An 18,922-nucleotide genomic window follows, 5' to 3' on the forward strand; every position below is an offset into this window, starting at 1 on the left:
AACTCATTAGAAAATTACACACTGCAAGACAAAAACTTAAGCATGTTTAGTATGAAGTTTTAGCAAATGAACTAAAAAACTTCAACATGCATTAGAAAAAACTCATTAGAAAATTACATACTGCAAGACAAAAGGTTAAGCATGTTTAGTCTGAAGTTTTAGTAAATGAACTAAAAATCTTCAGCTTGTTTAGACTGAAGTTTCGGATAAAACTCATGAGAAAACTGTAGACTGCAGGACAAAACTTCAGCATGTTTTGGTGTGAAGTTTTAGCAAATAAACTAAATAGTTTCAGCATACATTAGCAAAAACTCATTAGAAAATTATATATTGCAAGACAAAAACTTAAGCATATTTAGTCTGAAGTTTTAGCAAATGAACTAAAAAACTTAAGCATGTTTAGTCTGAATTTTTAGCAAATGAACTAAAAACTTAAGCACGTTTAATCTGAAGTTTTAGCAAATGAACTAAATAGCTTAAGCATGTTTTGTCTGAAGTTTTAGCAAATGAACTAAATACTTAAGCATGTTTAGTCTAAAGTTTCAGCAAATGAACTAATAACTTCAGCATGCATTAGCAAAAACTCAATAGAAAATTACATACCGCAAGACAAAAACTTAAGCATGTTTAGTCTGAAGTTTTAGCAAATGAACTAAAATGTTGAAGCATGTATAGTCTGAATTTTCTCAAGAACTTCAGCATGTTTAAACTGAAGTTTTAGCAAATGAATTAAATAACTTCAGCATGTATAGACTGAAGTTTCAGATATAACTCATGACATAATTGTAGACTGCAGGATAAATAACTTCAGCATGTATTAGCATGAACTTTTAGCTTTAATGTTAAACAACTTCGTGCTACATTAGCATTAAGTTTTAACTTCAAGGTGAAATAACTTCATGCAAGTGTGATTGAAGATGAATCTGGACAAATTTTAGGTTTTTGATAAAGCTGCTGAGAGGAGAGGAGGGGATCTTTTTTCACGAATGAGGTTGCAAATCACGCAATTAATCTTTCGTCAGGGGTGTAATTGTCATATTATTATGGATTTTTTGTTAGTTGGCTACCAAATCAGTAATTTTTAAAAATAGGGTACAAGTTAAAAAGTGGCACAAATATAGGGTACGACTTCAAATGCTCCTATTTTTCTTTTCAAAAGGTTCATGTGATTTGTTCAGAGATTTGCACAAATAGGATCATCTTTCACACCAAAGCAATTTACTTGGCTAATTATTTCATGTAAGGAGCGTTTGCAGACAGGAGCTTGAGGTATTTATAAGCCAGTACAAAATGTGTCTGATTGATATATTTTGTACTTAGTATAAGTGTTTAATCAGAATAAAACCTACTTAGGAGTCATTTGGTATGAGGTATAAGTAGATATATTGTTGGTATAAAAATTTAATACCACTTTAATACTTTGTTTGGTTAGCAAACTTGGTATAAGTTATTCAGGGATTAAAATTAGTACCGGAATAATTTATACCTTGTAGGGGATGGGGTAATTAGTGCCGGGATAACTTATACCACTACTAGAATCCCGGAAAAAAACGACCAAAGACCAAAGTTGGTCGCAAAATTGGCGAAAATAATAAAATAATTATTTGATATACATTAGCGACCAAGGTTGGTCGCTACTTGGTCGCTAATTTTGTCAAAATATTGATCGGACTGGTCAGACTTGCTTGGTCAAAGGTATACTGAGATTAGCGACCAACGTTGGTCGCTACAGGGGGACCCACTTATATAATTATAATAATTATAATATTATTTTAAAAAAATTATAAAATATAAATAAATATAACTTAAATTAGCGACCAAAGTTGGTCACTAATTAAGGGGTAAGCAGATAGCGACCAACTTTGGTCGCTAAAATGGGACCCAATTATAAAATTTTAATAATTATATTTTTATTTAAAAAAAATTATAAAATATAAAAATATATAATTCAAATTTAGCGACCAAAGTTGGTCGCTTACGAAAATAGAGACCAACTTTGGTCGCTAATCTGGGACCGAGTTCTAACGTTTAACAATTATATTATTATTTTAAATATTATATAAAATATAAATAAATTTGATTTAAATTTAGCGACCAACTTTGGTCGCTAATTTAAATTTATGTATATTTAGCGACCAAAGTTGGTCTCTTTTCAGGTCAACAATGGTCAAAATTAAAAATCACTTTTGTATTTACTATCTAAATAATATAAATGTAACCCGCTAACACTTTTGTAATACAAAGGATGAATAGACTAAAATATACTCTAACATGCTATATATGCAGTTAAGCAGTACTACGAAGCGTGCGTGTGTGTCTATATATATATATATATATATATATATATATATAAGAACATGAAACGCTCGGAACACAGGGACAGGTTCTTTTAGGTATTGATACACTTGTAATTTGATTCATCGACTTATAACCTATATATATTAACAATAAATTAAAATGTCTCGACTTATATCAATTAATATATGTATGTATGTATGTGTATATATTTACAATATTTTTGTCTTTTTATATATCTTAAGCTATACATATAGTATAATATAGTATAGTATAGTATAGTATAGTATAGTATAGTATAGTATAGTATAGTATATATACTAAGTGTATTATATATCAAGGTATATTCGATATATATAGTATAATATAGTATATAGTATATAAGCTATATATATATATATACACACACACATATATTAATTGATAAAATATATATATATATATATATATATATATATATATATATATATATATATATATATATATATATATATATATATATATACACACACACACACACACTATATACTCCAATATATACAGGGACGGGTTCTTTTAGGTATTAAAACGTTTCGACTTATATCAATTAATATATATATATAAAAGCTATATTCGATATAATATTAGCTAATGCACTAATACTTAGTGCATAGTATAGTATAGTTGTGACGACCCAAGGGGTTATCACGGTAATTCTTCCTTGTTCCGTGCTCCCAAGGCCTTGAAAACCTCGCTTTTAGTTGCCTCGATTGATATATCAATTAATATATGTATATATATATATTCGATATAATATTAGCTAATGCACTAATACTTAGTGCATAGTATATTAAAAATCACTTTTGTATTTACTATCTAAATAATATAAATGTAACACGTTAACACTTTTGTAATACAAAGGATGAATAGACTAAAATATACTCTAACATGCTATATATGCAGTTAAGCAGTACAACGAAGCGTGCGTGTGTGTCTATATATATATATATATATATAAGAACATGAAGCGCTCGGAACACAGGGACGGGTTCTTTTAGGTATTGATACACTTGTAAATTGATTCATCGACTTATAACCTACTCATATGCATGTATATATATTAACAATAAATTAAAACGTCTTGACTTATATCAATTAATATATATATATAAGCTATATTCGATATAATATTAGCTAATGCACTAATATATATATATATATATATATATATATATATATAGCTTAAATTGAATTAAAATCCTAAATTTATACTACATATGTACATAATTTTAAATTGAATTAAAAGTAATTTATTTATTTATAGAAATAGCGACCAACTTTGGTCGCTATTTTGGTCAAAAAGTCAAAACTTATTTTGCTACCAAATTTCAGTGTCAAAATCGGGTTTCCCCTCCCATTCTTTCAAAAAAATTCCCCAAAATCTCTCTTTTCTCTCTCACACTCAACCCCCCCCCCCCTCCGACTCCCAGCAGCAGCGGCGCCACCCACGCCACCGACGACCACCGACGGTAGCAGCTCCACCGCCGGCAACCTCCATTCCCAAGGTAGGTTTCTTTCTCCTTTCTTTGTTTTTTTTCGAAATACATTGATTTTGTTTAATTTATCCATGTTAGGGTTCAAAGTTATATATTATTTGTTCAACCATGTTAGGGTTCAAAGTTAATTTCTCCATATTAGGGTTTAATTTCTCCATGTTAGGGTTCAAAGTTAGCTCAACCATATTAGAGTTCAAAGTTATATATTATTTGCATTTTTTAGGGTTCTTATTAATACATTTAGTCCAAAATATTTAGTTTTACCTACTAATTTGGGGAAGAAGTTGTTTGAAGAGAAGAAACCCTAAGAGTTGCACCTTTAGGATTATGTATTGGAATTTTAATTTATAAATTAAAATTTTAGGATATGACTTGAACTTTTGTGGATATGAGTTGAACCTTTAGGATATGAATTTAACCTTTAAGATATGAATTGAAATTTTTGGTTTATGTATTGGAAATTTAGTTTATAAATTAAAGTTTTAGGATATGAATTGAACTTTTGTGGATATGAGTTGAACCTTTAGGATATAAATTAAACCTTTAGGATATGAATTGAACCTTTAGGATATGAGTTGGACTTTTAGTTTATGTATTAAAATTTTAGTTTATAAATTGAAATTTTAGGATATGACTTGAACTTTTGTGGATATGAGTTGAACCTTTAGGATATGAATTGAACATTTAGGATATGAATTGGACTTTTAGTTTATGTATTGGAATTTTAGTTTATAAATTGAAATTTTAGGATATGACTTGAACTTTTGTGGATATGAGTTAAACCTTTAGGATATGAATTGAACCTTTAGGATATTAGTTTATGTATTGGAATTTTAGTTTATAAATTAAAAGTTTAGGATATGACTTGAACTTTTGTGGATATGAGTTGAACCTTTAGGATATAAATTGAATATTTAGGATATGAATTGGACTTTTAGTTTATGTATTGGAATTTTAGTTTATAAATTGAAATTTTAGGATATGACTTGAACTTTTGTGGATATGAGTTGAACCTTTAGGATATGAATTGAACCTTTAGGATATGAATTGGACTTTTAGTTTATATATTGAAATTTTAGTTTATAAATTAAAATTTTAGGATATGACTTGAACTTTTGTGGATATGAGTTGAACCTTTAGGATATGAATTGAACCTTTAGGATATTAGTTTATATATTGGAATTTTAGTTTATAAATTGAAATTTTAGGATATGACTTGAACTTTTGTGGATATGAGTTGAACCTTTAGGATATGAATTGAACATTTAGGATATGAATTGGACTTTTTGTTTATGTATTGGAATTTTAGTTTATAAATTAAAATTTTAGGATATGACTTGAACTTTTATGGATATGAGTTGAACCTTTAGGATATGAATTGAATTTTTAGGATATGAATTGGACTTTTAATTTATGTATTGGAATTTTAGTTTATAAATTGAAATTTTAGGATATGACTTGAACTTTTGTGGATATGAGTTGAACCTTTAGGATATGAATTGAACATTTAGGATATTAGTTTATGTATTGGAATTTTAGTTTATAAATTGAAATTTTAGGATATGACTTGAACTTTTGTGGATATGCGTTGAACCTTTAGGATATGAATTGAAATTTTTGGTTTATGTATTGGAATTTTAGTTTATAAATTGAAATTTTAGGATATGACTTGAACTTTTGTGGATATGAGTTGAACCTTTAGGATATGAATTGAAATTTTTGTGTATGAATTGAACTTTTAGGATATGAATTGAAATTTTTGTGTATGAATTGCACTTTTAGGATATGAATTGAGCCTTTAGGATATGAATTGAACTTTTGTGGATATGAATTGAAATTTAGGATTGCGGGAGGATTTTGTAGAAGGGGTTGATGACTTTATTAGACATGCAATGCAACCTCCACCAAGAATAACTTAGACACAGTACCTAGCATAGTGTGCCTTTAATTGTTGTTCTCATTAGCGACAATGATGATGAGAAGGCAATGACATGTGTTTCAAACAGTGATGGTGTAGGTAGGAATTTAACATTTCCTAAATTGATAAAAGAAAAGGTTATAGAGGAATTCTCTACTTCATTTTCCAAGAGGAAGTAGAGAATTCCTCTATAACCTCTTCTTTTATCTGCTTAGGAAATGTTAAATTCTTACCTATACCATCACTGTTTGAAACACATGTCATTGCCTTCTCATCATCATTGTCGCTAATGAGAACAACAATTGATCAAAGACACACCCTGTCGGGTACTGTATCCAAGTTACTCTCTATATCTAAGTTCATCCCGAGTAATAGTACCACGAGGATAATCACCAAAGCCACCAGACAACTTTATGATGCCAATGAAGTAAGATGAGTTATTCAATGAGACTCGTATTGTAAAGAAGAAGAAAGAGACTGATCCAGTAAGGTGGGTCGAGGGTCGAGCCTTGACTATACATGTAAGTTTTTTACTTTTTATTAAGTATTTTGATTTACTTTATATAAATTTTGAAATACTATTCAATATAATTTTTCTTATAGGTTCGCTTCACAGTTGATGTGGGGGAATTCATACGCAGTCAGCCACCTAATGAGTCGGGCGAGGCAATCCAACTTTCGGATGAGGATGCTGAAAGAACACTCCTTGAGTACTTTATATACTTTGAACTAGACAATAGAACCAGTTTTCGAATGAGCTTGTAATAAGCGTTAACTTAGTTTTGTTAGCTTAATGTGTTAGTTCTATTGAACTTTATACTTTGTTGCTTTTTATTGTTGTTGTTGTTGTTATTTATTGTTGTTGGCATAAAATACATGTTTAGGATTTTTGGTAAGTTGGCAGGTGGTGTAGCTGCCAAAACAGGTATTTTCTGGCAAAAATATACCAAGAAAAGCGACCAACTTTGGTCGCTAATTGGTCGCTTTTCCCTTAAAAAAAACAATTTCCTGGGCAATAGCGACCAACCTTGGTCGCTATTTAACCCAGATTTCTCAAAAGCGACCAACTTTGGTCGCTATTCTATTTAAAAATAATAATTTCTGGAAATATAGCGACCAAAGTTGGTCGCTTATAATTAAAAAAAATTATTTCTTGAAGTTAGCGACCAATCGCTTATTTTTTTTAAAAAAAATAAAAAAATTAATAAAAAAGCGACCAATCTTGGTCTCTATTTTCCAGATTTTAAAATATAATATTTGGATTAGAGACCAAAGTTGGTCGCTTTTTATGATTAATAATAAATAAATAAATAATGTATTTTACATTTAGAGACCAACTTTGGTCGCCAAAATTATATTATTAAAATAATAAAGCGACCAAAGTTGGTCGCTATAGTTTTTACCCGGAATATTTGGTCCTTTTACCTTAGAGACCAAAGTTGGTCGCTAATTAGCGACCAACTTTGGTCCCTAAAATAAAGGGACCAGTAATATTGCGACCAGGCATGTTTGGTCGCTTTTTGGTCGCTTTTAGGCCTATAAGCGACCAAAGTACCGGATTTCTAGTAGTGATACCTTCTTCTTAGAAATTATGTAATTGTCATTTTTAATACAATATACCAAACAGTGGATAAAAATAATATCAGGATAATTAATCCCAGCATAAATCGTATTCAAACCAAACGATCCCTTGAGTTGTATGTCTAACTGTAATTTTAGGTGTCTCTGTATATATTCAACTTTTTTTTTAAATAGCTCATAATATCCTCAATCTTATAACTACTTTAAATGGTTCTGGCTGCCAGAATGTTGGCGTAATTGCAAATCAATAATGTCCAATCTCTCTAAAATAATAGTAGAATTATAGCGAGAGAAAAGGCTATTCTAGAAGGAATTAAGTTGGAAATATACTTCCAAACGAGTTCTGGTAACAAATACTCCCTCTATTTTATTTATGTGAACATGTATGATTTGACAGAATTTAGAAATAATTTTTTCTTTTTGAGAATGATGATCTTAAATATACCAGGCTATAAACTCAGTTTTAGAATGAAAATTTTAAAATCAAAATTAAATTTTTAACCGACATATTTTAAAGAAGTTAAATAAAGGTTATAAATGTCTGTCTTTACCTTGAAAACAGGAGATACAACACAACTAGATCCATTTAACACTGTCTTCTCGATATTTCAATTCACAGTGTGTTCTTGTGGAAATTCAATTGTTGCTGAACTTGAATTTCACTTTGGATTGTAAAACCCTCATGAAGAGATTCTGTCTCAAAGCCAGCATCAATATAGAAAATGCTTAGTCTATTGGCTAAGCATTTCACAACCTTTATATTCAGCCAACCTCTAGATAAGCTCCAGTTAACTATTTATTACTCGAATAGGGTCGTTATTTAGAGCCACCCTTGTTTATAGCACTTTAAATTGAAAATTATACTAGTTTTATACTATAAGATTGAACTATATATTCCTAGTCTATTGATCGAGCTTATCAAATTTAATTAGTTAAAATGGATATATATAGATTTAAGGTCTATATACATATACAAGAAAAACAAAAGTGTAAACATGAAATCTAGAGAGCCTACCAAGTGGACGGGAGAGAAAGCAACATGGATATTACTATCATTTAACGGAACAATCAAGATCAGAACGACAAAGACCACGTAGATTAATAAATAAAAGGTAGAAAAAGACAAGCTAATTTTATAAAAAAAATATTAAGTGTATTTTATAGAAGCATGCAGTTCATTCTTCTAATGTAAATCTTCTGTAGTATGGATGCATCATACTGCAAGTCCTTTAGCAATTTCAATTCCATAAAACGTATATTACAATCGTTTTCTTTCTCTTGTTTTTATTCCATTTCAAAAAGAGTTCCAGATTTCAAGTATGCTGGTAAAGATATTTAATTTTCTGTCTGAAATTGAATATCAATTTCTTTTGTTTTATGAAATAAATTTTATATATATATATATATATTTATATTCAAAATTATTGGACAAACAGCTCGGAGGAGCAATTAAGGTGCACATAAACTAACTTGACACTATAGATATAAAAAAAATATTACATATTATAGTTTGTTATAAGATTTAGAAAGTGTTTGAGAATTAATTACTTGAGTTGTTATATGATATATTATCATGTAAAACGAAAACAGTAGTAACATGCATATTGTATCGTCTAATTTATGTAGTAAACTTGAGATCTGAATCTGTGAGAGAAAGAGGCAATCGGTGGGGTCTCGGAAATCAAGGTATGGTATCCCAAAGATTAACTATACAATAGCACAAAGCTGTCATCACATTTGTCGAGTTCAAGAGCTGGCATTTGTCGAGTAATTGATTAGCCTGTCTGCAATTACGATAGGAGTAGGATATGTTCAATCTCAATTTATCACTTAATCATAGTAAGTTAGTAATATGGATTGATATTATACATCAGTTCTAATAAGTTCTTTCTATCGCGTATATCTATATAAAAGCTTTTACACTATAGCAACGAAAACTAGATTAAATGCCCACGATATATAGGAAGAACAATTTTATTTGCACTTAGCTTTTTTACATTCTTGAATTGGATACATCACACCTCCAATCCTTTTTATTACGAGACATCATAAATAAGACATCCCTCCCATCAGTACAAATAATCTAATGAACAAGCCATATCACTATGGTACAAGTACAACCTAAGACTTGTTATTCGTCATCCATCTTGACTCCTGCTAGGTGAAATTGAAAGCCCACATCACTTTCAATGTCACTACTTATTACTCTTTTCCAACCCCTTTTCTACACCAATATTATTTGACGATAGAATATTCATTCGTCTCATTCAACTTCTGTCCTTATTTAGTTGCTTCCCAATTAAATGATGTAATTGCTACCCATCAATATTCAATAAGTCCATTCTTGAGGTAGTTGCATCTCTTGGTCGTTTACTACACTTGCCCTCCTTGTTTGGTCCTCTGAATGTTGATTTTCTTTCCAAACAAATCCCTCGGTTTCATTCTCTGCATCTGCAAACAGATCACATAATGATTTTTTGCTTCATTGACTATATTTAATGATCCAAATCACTTAATCAATCTTTTTGTTGACTAGTTTGTACTAATTCACTTCAAATCCTGAATACATGCAGCAACTATTTAATGATTCAAGAACAACAGATCCTCCACTCTTTTTGTTATCAAATCTCGAATCTATCAATCATTTATTGATCCAAACGTGCACAACACTACTTGAGTTCCAACAGATTATTCATTCTCTTTATGTTATAATATCAGACTTACCGTGAATAGTAGTTACTACTCCCTCTGTCTCATATTAACAGTTGTGGTTACTAAAAATAGTTGTCTCAAATTATTTGTTATTTTAGAAGTTCAAGACAAAATTGACTATTTTTGTTCTTTTTTACCCTTAGTAATAATTGTTCTTGAAGATGAAGATAACACATAAATAGAATAAATATTCAACGAAGAGAGATTATATTTTAAGACATAAATAAGGTAGAATAGTCCAATCCATTTCCTAGTTAATATTTCTTAAAAGGAGTGTAAAAAAAACACGATACATAATATGAGGCGGAGAGGGAGTAATTGTTATAGTTAACTCTACAATGTCACTATACATAAGTTAAACTAGCACAAAATGTAATTTAAGGAATTTGCGATATATTTAATGATAAGCTTACCGTATTTGGGAAGGTGAGTAGGGGAGACAGGACATGTGTTTGATTGAGACAGAACATCCATGTGGTTGAAGTGTTGTTGCAGGGCTTGTAGAACTCTTGCTGGTATAAGAACCGTTGAACCTCCTGTCTCCAAATTGTCATGAAAAAAGCTTAGCTTTTGAATTGTTTAACTAATTTCTCAAAAACAATAAACCTACCTGGCACTAACATCTATATTTTACATCATTCGTATACCACACTTTCAACTATATATTAATTACATGCTATACTTAATAGTAGTTGGAGTTTTTTGTTATCTGTTAGGAGTATCTACCGATTAGATTTATCTTCAAGGTACTTAACAAAAGATACAATTATTGGACATCTCTTTTTGGCTTGAGTTGGGATGTTTTCTCTAAAATAAAACAACAACATACTCAATATGATCCTATAAGTAGAATCTAGGAAAGTAGGGTACACACAGATCTTACCCCTACTTTATATAGGTAAAAAGACTATTTTCGATAGACCCTCGACATCTTCACTGAAATAGTTTTAGTAGAGAAGTTTACTGAAGACTGTAACAAGGTACAATTGTTGTTTCTTCTATAAAAAAGTTGTGTTTTGTTTTCGAAAAGCTTTTTTTTTTTTTACAGAACAGAACTAGAAACCATATTTACAAAAATCACCAAACATTTAAAAAGCCACTTCTAAATACCCCTAACATTCTACAAATCTTTTAATCTGATTATCTTCTCACAAGAATACAAGGTAGGTGTGACAAATAATTATTCGTACTATTTGGACCCCCGCTCCTACCCCATCTTATTGATAGCTTAACCGAAGCTAAATTTTACAAAGTTTTTTCCTGTAATTAAATGTTTTTACCACGGCGGTCTGTCTTTAAACAGTAATCGTATTTTAATTTTCTTTTAACTTCAACTCAAGTAGATGACAAAATACCTTAAACCACCTCTAAACTTCACTTAGATTATTAGTACCCTCCTCGTATTATGCTCGGTCTTAATTACCTCCCTCAACTTGGTCTTTTGAGAGACATTACCCCCCTAGACGCTGATGTGGCAAAAAGTGTAGGTGTACTTGCTTGTCACGTGGATTTTTCTGTATATGTGGCCTTTTTTTGAAAAATAAAATATATTTTTACAGTTTTAAGAATATTACTTTTTTAGATAAAAAAATTTTCGAATACAACTTATAATAAAACTTGGATAGAACCAAATTATTTACGCTAACAACAACAACCCAGTATAATCCCACTTAGTGGGATCTGGGGAGGGTAATGTGTACGCAGTCTTACCCCTACCCTGAGGTAGAGAGGCTGTTTCCAAATAGCGCGACATCCTTCCCTCCAAGAACTTCCCACCTTGCTCTTGGGGAGACTCGAACCACATTATTTACTCTAAATATTTTTATTTGGCCAAAATTAATAAAGTTTTAGTTAGTCTTTTTTTGTTTTGACCTGAAAATAAAGATTTATACAATTGAAATAAATAGTCAAGGCATCTAAAAAGTTATAAAAATAAATAGTTATTGCATCAATACATTCTTTTTATTTCTTCTTTTGATGCCATGACTATTTATTTCAACTGTGTATTTTTACCTTTTTAGGTAAAGTCTGTAATATATATATATATATTTTAGAGCACCGTAATTTAGAGTTATATAAAAATTATAGCCAAAATAATTAATTTCAAATTATGTATTTTTTATAACTTTTTAGATGTCTTGACTATTTATTTCAATTGTATAAATCTTTATTTTTAGGTCAAATGCAAAAAAAGATTAACTAAAATTTTATTATTTTTGGCCAAATAAAAATATTTAACCTAAATAATGTAGTTCTATCCAAGTTTTATTATAAACTGTATTCGAAAAAAATTATCTAAAAAGTAATATTCTTAAAACAGTAAAAATATATTTTATTTTTCAAAAGAATATCACATATACATAAAAATTCACGTGGCAGGCGAGTGCACCCACACTTTTTGCCACATCAGCGTCTAGGGGGGTAATGTCTCTCAAAAGGCCAAGTTGAGAGGGGTAATTAAGACCGAACATAGTTCAGGGTGGATACTAATAATCTGAGTCAAGTTTACGGGTGTTTTAAGGTATTTTGCCCAAGTAGATATACAATGAAAGGTGGTAAACCGATAAACGGTTAGTGCATGACAAAGAATATATGGAAAATTAAACAGTGAATTATCTCAATCATTGTATATGACAAAAAAAGGAGTTATGATAAACATTACGAGCACTATGTTGATAAGAAATAAGAAATAGAAAGGGTTATCATCTGATTACGTACTTATGAAAATGTGTCTATCCTAATATTTTTTTTTTTTAATAAACAAAACAAAAATGGACAATCGTGGTGGGGGAGAGAGATGTATATATGACTGAAAAGCCAGTTGTCTGCGTGGATCCCTCGAACTTTAACAACTAAAGTGGATCCCACCATCCATTAGATTCCCATGTACTAAGATTGGTGTATTCAGATTCAAATCCAGATACCTTCGATAAGAAAATTCACCTTATAATTTACAGAAGAATCAATTCATTTTTCTTATACATCTCATCTAAAGTCGTTTTCACCTATTCATTAATGTCGTTTGATTTGAATTTGAATTATATGCTATAAGATAAAATGATAAGAACATGTTATGAACTAGTCCCAATCCAATATTGGGCTGAGAAGAGCTATTGGGCCAAGAAGAAGCCAAAGGGCCAGAAGGCCTTCAAAAAGGTTAATTTGGGATCCAGGCCCACAAAGTACAATTAGGAGCTGTTAAAAAGGACTAGTTGCTAGCAAGAAAGGGTTATGCGAATTGTTATCTGGAAAACTCCCCTCTCATGGTCTCTCTCTTCCTCGTCTATTCCTCTCTGTGGCTCTGTCTCCTCATCTCCTTTCTTTCTATTGCTATTTCTTTTGCATTTCTATTGTAATCAGTTTATTTGGAAGTTTAATCAAGGTATCGTTTTGTTGAGTTCACAACATTGGTGCTTTCATTGATTTGGACTTCAATCCTCCATGGCTCTCTACTCTTCTGCTATTATCAATTATCATCTCGACGCCATCCAGGGACTGGTGATGGCGATGATGGATAATAACACTCGTATGCTCAACCTGCTCGACAACATAGATAACAAGTTGTCTGCCTCTTCCAAGACAATCCCTGAAGCTCCCGAGCATATAGATATGGTTGTGTGTTTGGATGATAAGAGCGAATCAGAGGAGTTCTCAGGAGCAGAGATTGATTCTGATTTGGATAAAGGACGGTCCAGCCCTGCGGATAATTTTGAATTTCTTATTGAGATGGTGGAAACTGAAAGTGATGATGGGGAAAATTCAAAAGGCTATGACTGCAAGGTATTCGCTGAAATGCCCAACAAGAAAACTGACGTAAAAGTCGAAGATTCATTGAAGACTTATTCAGTAAAGCCTGAAACCCAAGTGTTCGACGAAATGTTTCAAATAACTTCCCCAGTTAAGTGTTATTTCCGCGACCTTGTCATGTTTGATAATCCACTAGCACTGCCTTGTATGCTTTCAGTTTGCGGTCACAATCTACTTATCAGCAGAGGTACATTTGATTACTTAAGTGGCCTTGGTCGTGTTATACTTATATTATCCTTGCATCGATGTCCACCTAATCAATTTGAATTATACTTTCCATTTGATCCTGGTTCTAGTTTGTTTATTACATTCCTTGGAACTACAAGAAAGGATATATGTTGCGGTGCTTTGAGTAATTTGACCCATGCTAAGTTTATGACATTAACCATGTGTAATTTTTTTCATTGCACCCTTGGGACTTCAGTTCAAGAGTACAAACAGAGTGCGCAAATATGTTCTCTTAGCACTCAGTCCAGTTAGTCTAGTGCGGCATATGTGGATGGGGCGATCGAACGTGCCACTTGAAGAAATTGATCTAGAACATGTTTATACTTTTGAGCTTGAGACAGCTAGACAATGGAAGGTCCTTAAGATTGTCCTTGTTGAGGGAGAGGATCATGGACTTGGTATGATCTTCTATAGGCCTATGGTGATTGTTGCAGCAAACAGTGAGCTGTTCATTCTTATGAGTAACATTATAGCACCTTTTAGGAAGCTCGATACCGCAGCTAAAACTATGCACATGATTGAGGCTACCAACAAGGCCAAATGCACCAATACGATGAGCATGAGAAGTCTTGAAAGAAGGGTGGTGGAGAAAATAATTGCGGATAATTCTGAACCACATTCACCTTCTGATTTGGACTATATTGCCAATGATATTTTTAGAATCCGAAGCTCCTGTGGATTTTATATCCCAAGGACTATTACTGGTAGGGTCAAGATGCCCTTCTCCGGTGAAAAAGTTTTTCTGAAACGTTATGGCTCGGGTGGCTTGCAAAACGGAATTAATATTTTCTTGTCTTGTGCCATATCTGATATGTTTAGCATATGGGGTGCTTCGTTAATTTTTAACAAGATGCCAGGGAAAGTCCCACTACGGTGGAATATAGTTGTTGCTTTTACTCCTTATGTTTGTACTGAAAAGGCTGAATTATTGAAAATAATTTCCATGGCTGCAGTAATTTCTCAATCACTGGTTTATCAGGTTTTTCCTATGCTTAAGTTTCTTGGGTTTCAGCTAGATGATCAGCCACATATGTCACTGTCCACTGCACCTGGGGCTTTCTTATTACTTGTGGCTTGGTATAACGATGAGTTAGGATTTCACTTCAATCTTTCTACTACTCGATTGCTGTCATCATTGGCTAGTTGGGCTCAACAGTCTTCAGGTGAAATTAACAGGGTGCTTAATGGTTGGCAAAGCTTTAAAAGAAATGCAGAGAGTCAGAACACTTCATCTTCAAGCAGTAAAAACAGCAGTAGCCTTCTTTCCTCTTCAATGTTGCATTACTTGAACCTTGAGGACAAGGTTCTTATTGAGGACGGGAGTATTATTATGAACCAATCCCAATCCAATATTGGGCTGAGAAGAGCTATTGGGCCAAGAAGAAGCCAAAGGGCCAGAAGGCCTTCAAAAAGGTTAATTTGGGATCCAGGCCCACAAAGTACAATTAGGAGCTGTTAAAAAGGACTAGTTGCTAGCAAGAAAGAGTTATGCGAATTGTTATCTGGCCCTTTGCATTTCTATTGTAATCAGTTTATTTGGAAGTTTAATCAAGGTATCGTTTTGTTGAGTTCATAACAGAATATATAGTTATATGTATTAAATTCAGAATGCGTGTCACAAAATGTAATAGTACCTCACCTATATTGACTTATATATTCCAGATTTCAGTTCTGCACACCGACCTAGAAGATTACCCATTTTTCTCATACCTATTCTATTTGTAACTTATTATAGAGTTTTAATTTGGTTATTTTCGACCTAAACTATGCATTTAACTTAGAAACTAAAATTTACTCACAAACTATACAAGCTCAGTACAAGTTTGGCAGGACATATTAGGAAAAATAATAAATGTATTAGCTTTGATATTATTTAATATCTAGTTTGGTAGTGTTTTAGACCTATGTACAACTAATAGCTATACATAGCAAGTCATGTCATTAGCAACACCATAGGTTTAATACATGAATAAGCATGCATGTATAAAGACAAAACTGCTCTTTAAAACTTTTTTAAAAATATTTATTTTTGTAAACAAATAATTGTTTTAAAAAATTATGCAATACATGTTACTTTTAATACACCAAATCAAACAGTCGTCGACTGTGTTCAGCATAAATAATCCTAGCATTACTAATACAGCATATTCATAATTATTTTTATATATCCTACCAAACGACCTCTAATATATTAAAAAAATTATACAATCACTTCGTAATTATAAATAAGTTTCTACGATACGCATTAATAGGTAACCTAATAAAAAATAATACCTTACCTGTTATTATTTTAAAATATATTACTCCCTCCGATCCACAATAAGTGATCAATTTGCCTTTTTATCTTGGTCCAAAATAAGTGTTCATTTATATAATCAAAAAAAATTAAATTTGTTTTTACAAAATTACCCTTATGTACATATTCCTAAAAAGTCTTACTCCTCATATTAAATTATACTGCAACATTTAATTAAGGGTAATTTAGTAATACTAACTATTTTTGTCTAGAATTTAGTATTTCTTAACGGATGTGCCCAAGACAAATTGGTCATAGACCGGAAGGAGTAATAATATAAAAATCTTTAGGAAGTTGAAATAAGACGAAAGGAGGGAATAAATCTTGCCTGCATTTTCAGAATTCTTAAAAATTGATAGCTCCAACAATACAAAGGAGCCACCAAACGATGATACTGGAATCTAACCAGCAAATGAAGAAAACTTATGTGGGCATCCTGAAATATTCATTACTGATAGTGACAGGTTTCTTAATCCAGTAAAATTGTAGGCGGACAAAGTCTGAACGCAACGCTATTGATTGAACCCCAAATGGGGTCCGTTTTACTCCATTTTGGTGGAAGGTCTTATCACAATTTTAATAAATTAACAATTAAAGAAAAGCAACAAAAAGTTTTCAGATATTGGTTCAAGAAAATTACTGTAGTAAGAAGTGGACGTACCAGATTTGTTTTTTGTTTCATTTGCAGTTGGGTTAATTCTGCGAGGCAAGAAGACTCCAGTTCCAGATGACCCGTTTATCGACCCGGATCCTCCGAGAAAGATAGCCCTCATACCCGCTCCAGTACTCTGCATTGTATGATGATGATGATGAATCTTATCACCATGCCCACCAAGTGTTTGTTTATTGGTAAAAGTATTCAGCATATTGTTCTGGTTTCTGTTTTTTTCAGTCTTGAGTTTCTGAACTGACTCAGTAGTAGTTGTCCCCTTGACTCTTTTTCCTTTAGAAGGCCTCTTTTTTAGTGTAGTTGGTTGGTCTTTTAAGTGGTACACCTACAAAACAAGTACCAAACCAGAAAAGCAAAAGTCAGTTAGATACTAGTAAAGACTTATCAACTAACAACCTAAAGCTGGTTTAATTTTAATTTCTTACTTGAATTGGTCTCTTCAAACCATCACTTGAGTAAAGTACAGTATTAAAATTCTTTACTAAATCTGGAGAGTACTCTGTCGTAGGCTTAACATATGCGCTTAAAGATTCTTTGTTATAGTAGCATATTTCGCTGGAATTGTAATTGGACCAGTTTCCAGCCAGCCCACTTGGATTTGATGACTGGAAAAAAAAAACAATTTCAGTAAAAATAATTGGCACCAAAAGAAAAGGTACAAAGTTGCAATCTTGAGAATATATAAATATACCTGAGCGATATTGGGAGGGTAGTTTAGGACCCTATTTTCATCAGAATCATTACTATCAACAACAACATCTCCTTCTTCTTCTTCATCGTCGTCGTCTTTAAGCATATAATCAGCCATTTGGCGAGTAAACTGAGCAATGAAATCGTCATCCTCCTCGCTTTCAGTTTCATCAGTTTCTGTTGAGCCAAGTTCAGACCCAAAAGGGCTGCTTAAACCAGAGGAAGACGAATGTTCTGACCACCCATATGAGCCAAACATGGAATCATTCCCCCAATTAGCTTTCTTCGCCCCAGCAGTGCTCTGTTCTTCGGAAACAGATGACGTGCTAAGAGCCTTAAAAGTTAAACCCATCAAGTTTAAATCTTTAATCTGCTGCTTTTGGTGTTGTGGTTCCTCCATGGCAAAACCATGACTTGGAAACAAAGAAGAACCCATGTTTGAAGCTTAGTTACACTATGTAATTCTTGGAATATTTGCCGTTTGAGAGGAAGGACAATAAAGATGCAACTATGGGAAAGGACGAGATTGGGGGGATGTCAGGTTGAACTTGCTCTAAATATAAGGCTAAAGGGGCGCGCGAGAGTTAGGGTTTAGTGGTTGGCCCGTACATTTGTATAGCCACGTTATTCAACTGCCACTTGTTGGGAACTGGTAACATGTAATTTAAAGATAAATATAGAATGGCAGTACCCTTGTGAGCCTTAATAAACAGCTAAAATGTCGTAAAAGGGCTTCTTTTTATGGTTATGTTGTTGTTGTAGTTTGTTTCCCTAACACATTGGGTAGTAGAGAATTGCAAATGGTTATGGTTAGAGTTGTTTGTAGTGTCACACCTACATGGTTGACTGATTGAGTTGGTAACCAATTCCCACCCTGCTAATGTTTTAAACCTCAAAGGTCAAAAAAAAGGGGGAAAAAGGAGAGAGAAAGAGAGAGAGCTCTTCTTTTCTTTCTTTTTTTCTTTTAGGTTTTCTTTTTGGGCATAGGGTATAGGGAATGGGATCTGGTCCAGTAGTTAATGGTCCATTAAATTAAACCTCAATCGTATATTGGATAAAAGCCATCTGGCTGCTTAGAATTTTAATGGTTCGGATGCAATTGATTTTTCTTTTGTTTCCTTATACATTCAAAGTTAACGTTGGGTTCTTCCACACACACACAAAAAAAAAAAAAAAGGAAGAAGAAAAAA

At 32.1% G+C, this 18,922-nt stretch overlaps 1 protein-coding gene across 2 annotated transcripts; it reads right to left on the minus strand.

Moving 5' to 3' along the window:
* Positions 1 to 9,289: 9,289 nt before the first annotated feature.
* LOC107805883 (uncharacterized) lies at positions 9,290 to 18,717 on the minus strand. 2 transcript variants are annotated; one of them, XM_016629982.2, is made up of 5 exons: positions 17,734 to 18,717; positions 17,468 to 17,647; positions 17,034 to 17,367; positions 10,455 to 10,577; positions 9,290 to 9,780 (listed from the first exon to the last, which is right to left on the minus strand). In XM_016629982.2, the coding sequence occupies exons 1-5, from the start codon at positions 18,166 to 18,168 to the stop codon at positions 9,659 to 9,661; spliced, it is 1,194 nt and encodes a 397-aa protein (XP_016485468.1). In that variant the 5' UTR covers positions 18,169 to 18,717; the 3' UTR covers positions 9,290 to 9,658. The 2 variants fall into 2 exon arrangements, with proteins under 2 accessions (XP_016485468.1, XP_016485469.1); XM_016629983.2 differs by lacking the exons at positions 9,290 to 9,780; positions 10,455 to 10,577 and adding an exon at positions 14,946 to 15,273.
* Between the last annotated feature and the right edge of the window lie 205 nt (positions 18,718 to 18,922).

The sequence above is a fragment of the Nicotiana tabacum genome, chromosome 8, assembly GCF_000715075.1.
Source record: "Nicotiana tabacum cultivar K326 chromosome 8, ASM71507v2, whole genome shotgun sequence".
NCBI classification, from domain to species: domain Eukaryota; kingdom Viridiplantae; phylum Streptophyta; class Magnoliopsida; order Solanales; family Solanaceae; genus Nicotiana; species Nicotiana tabacum.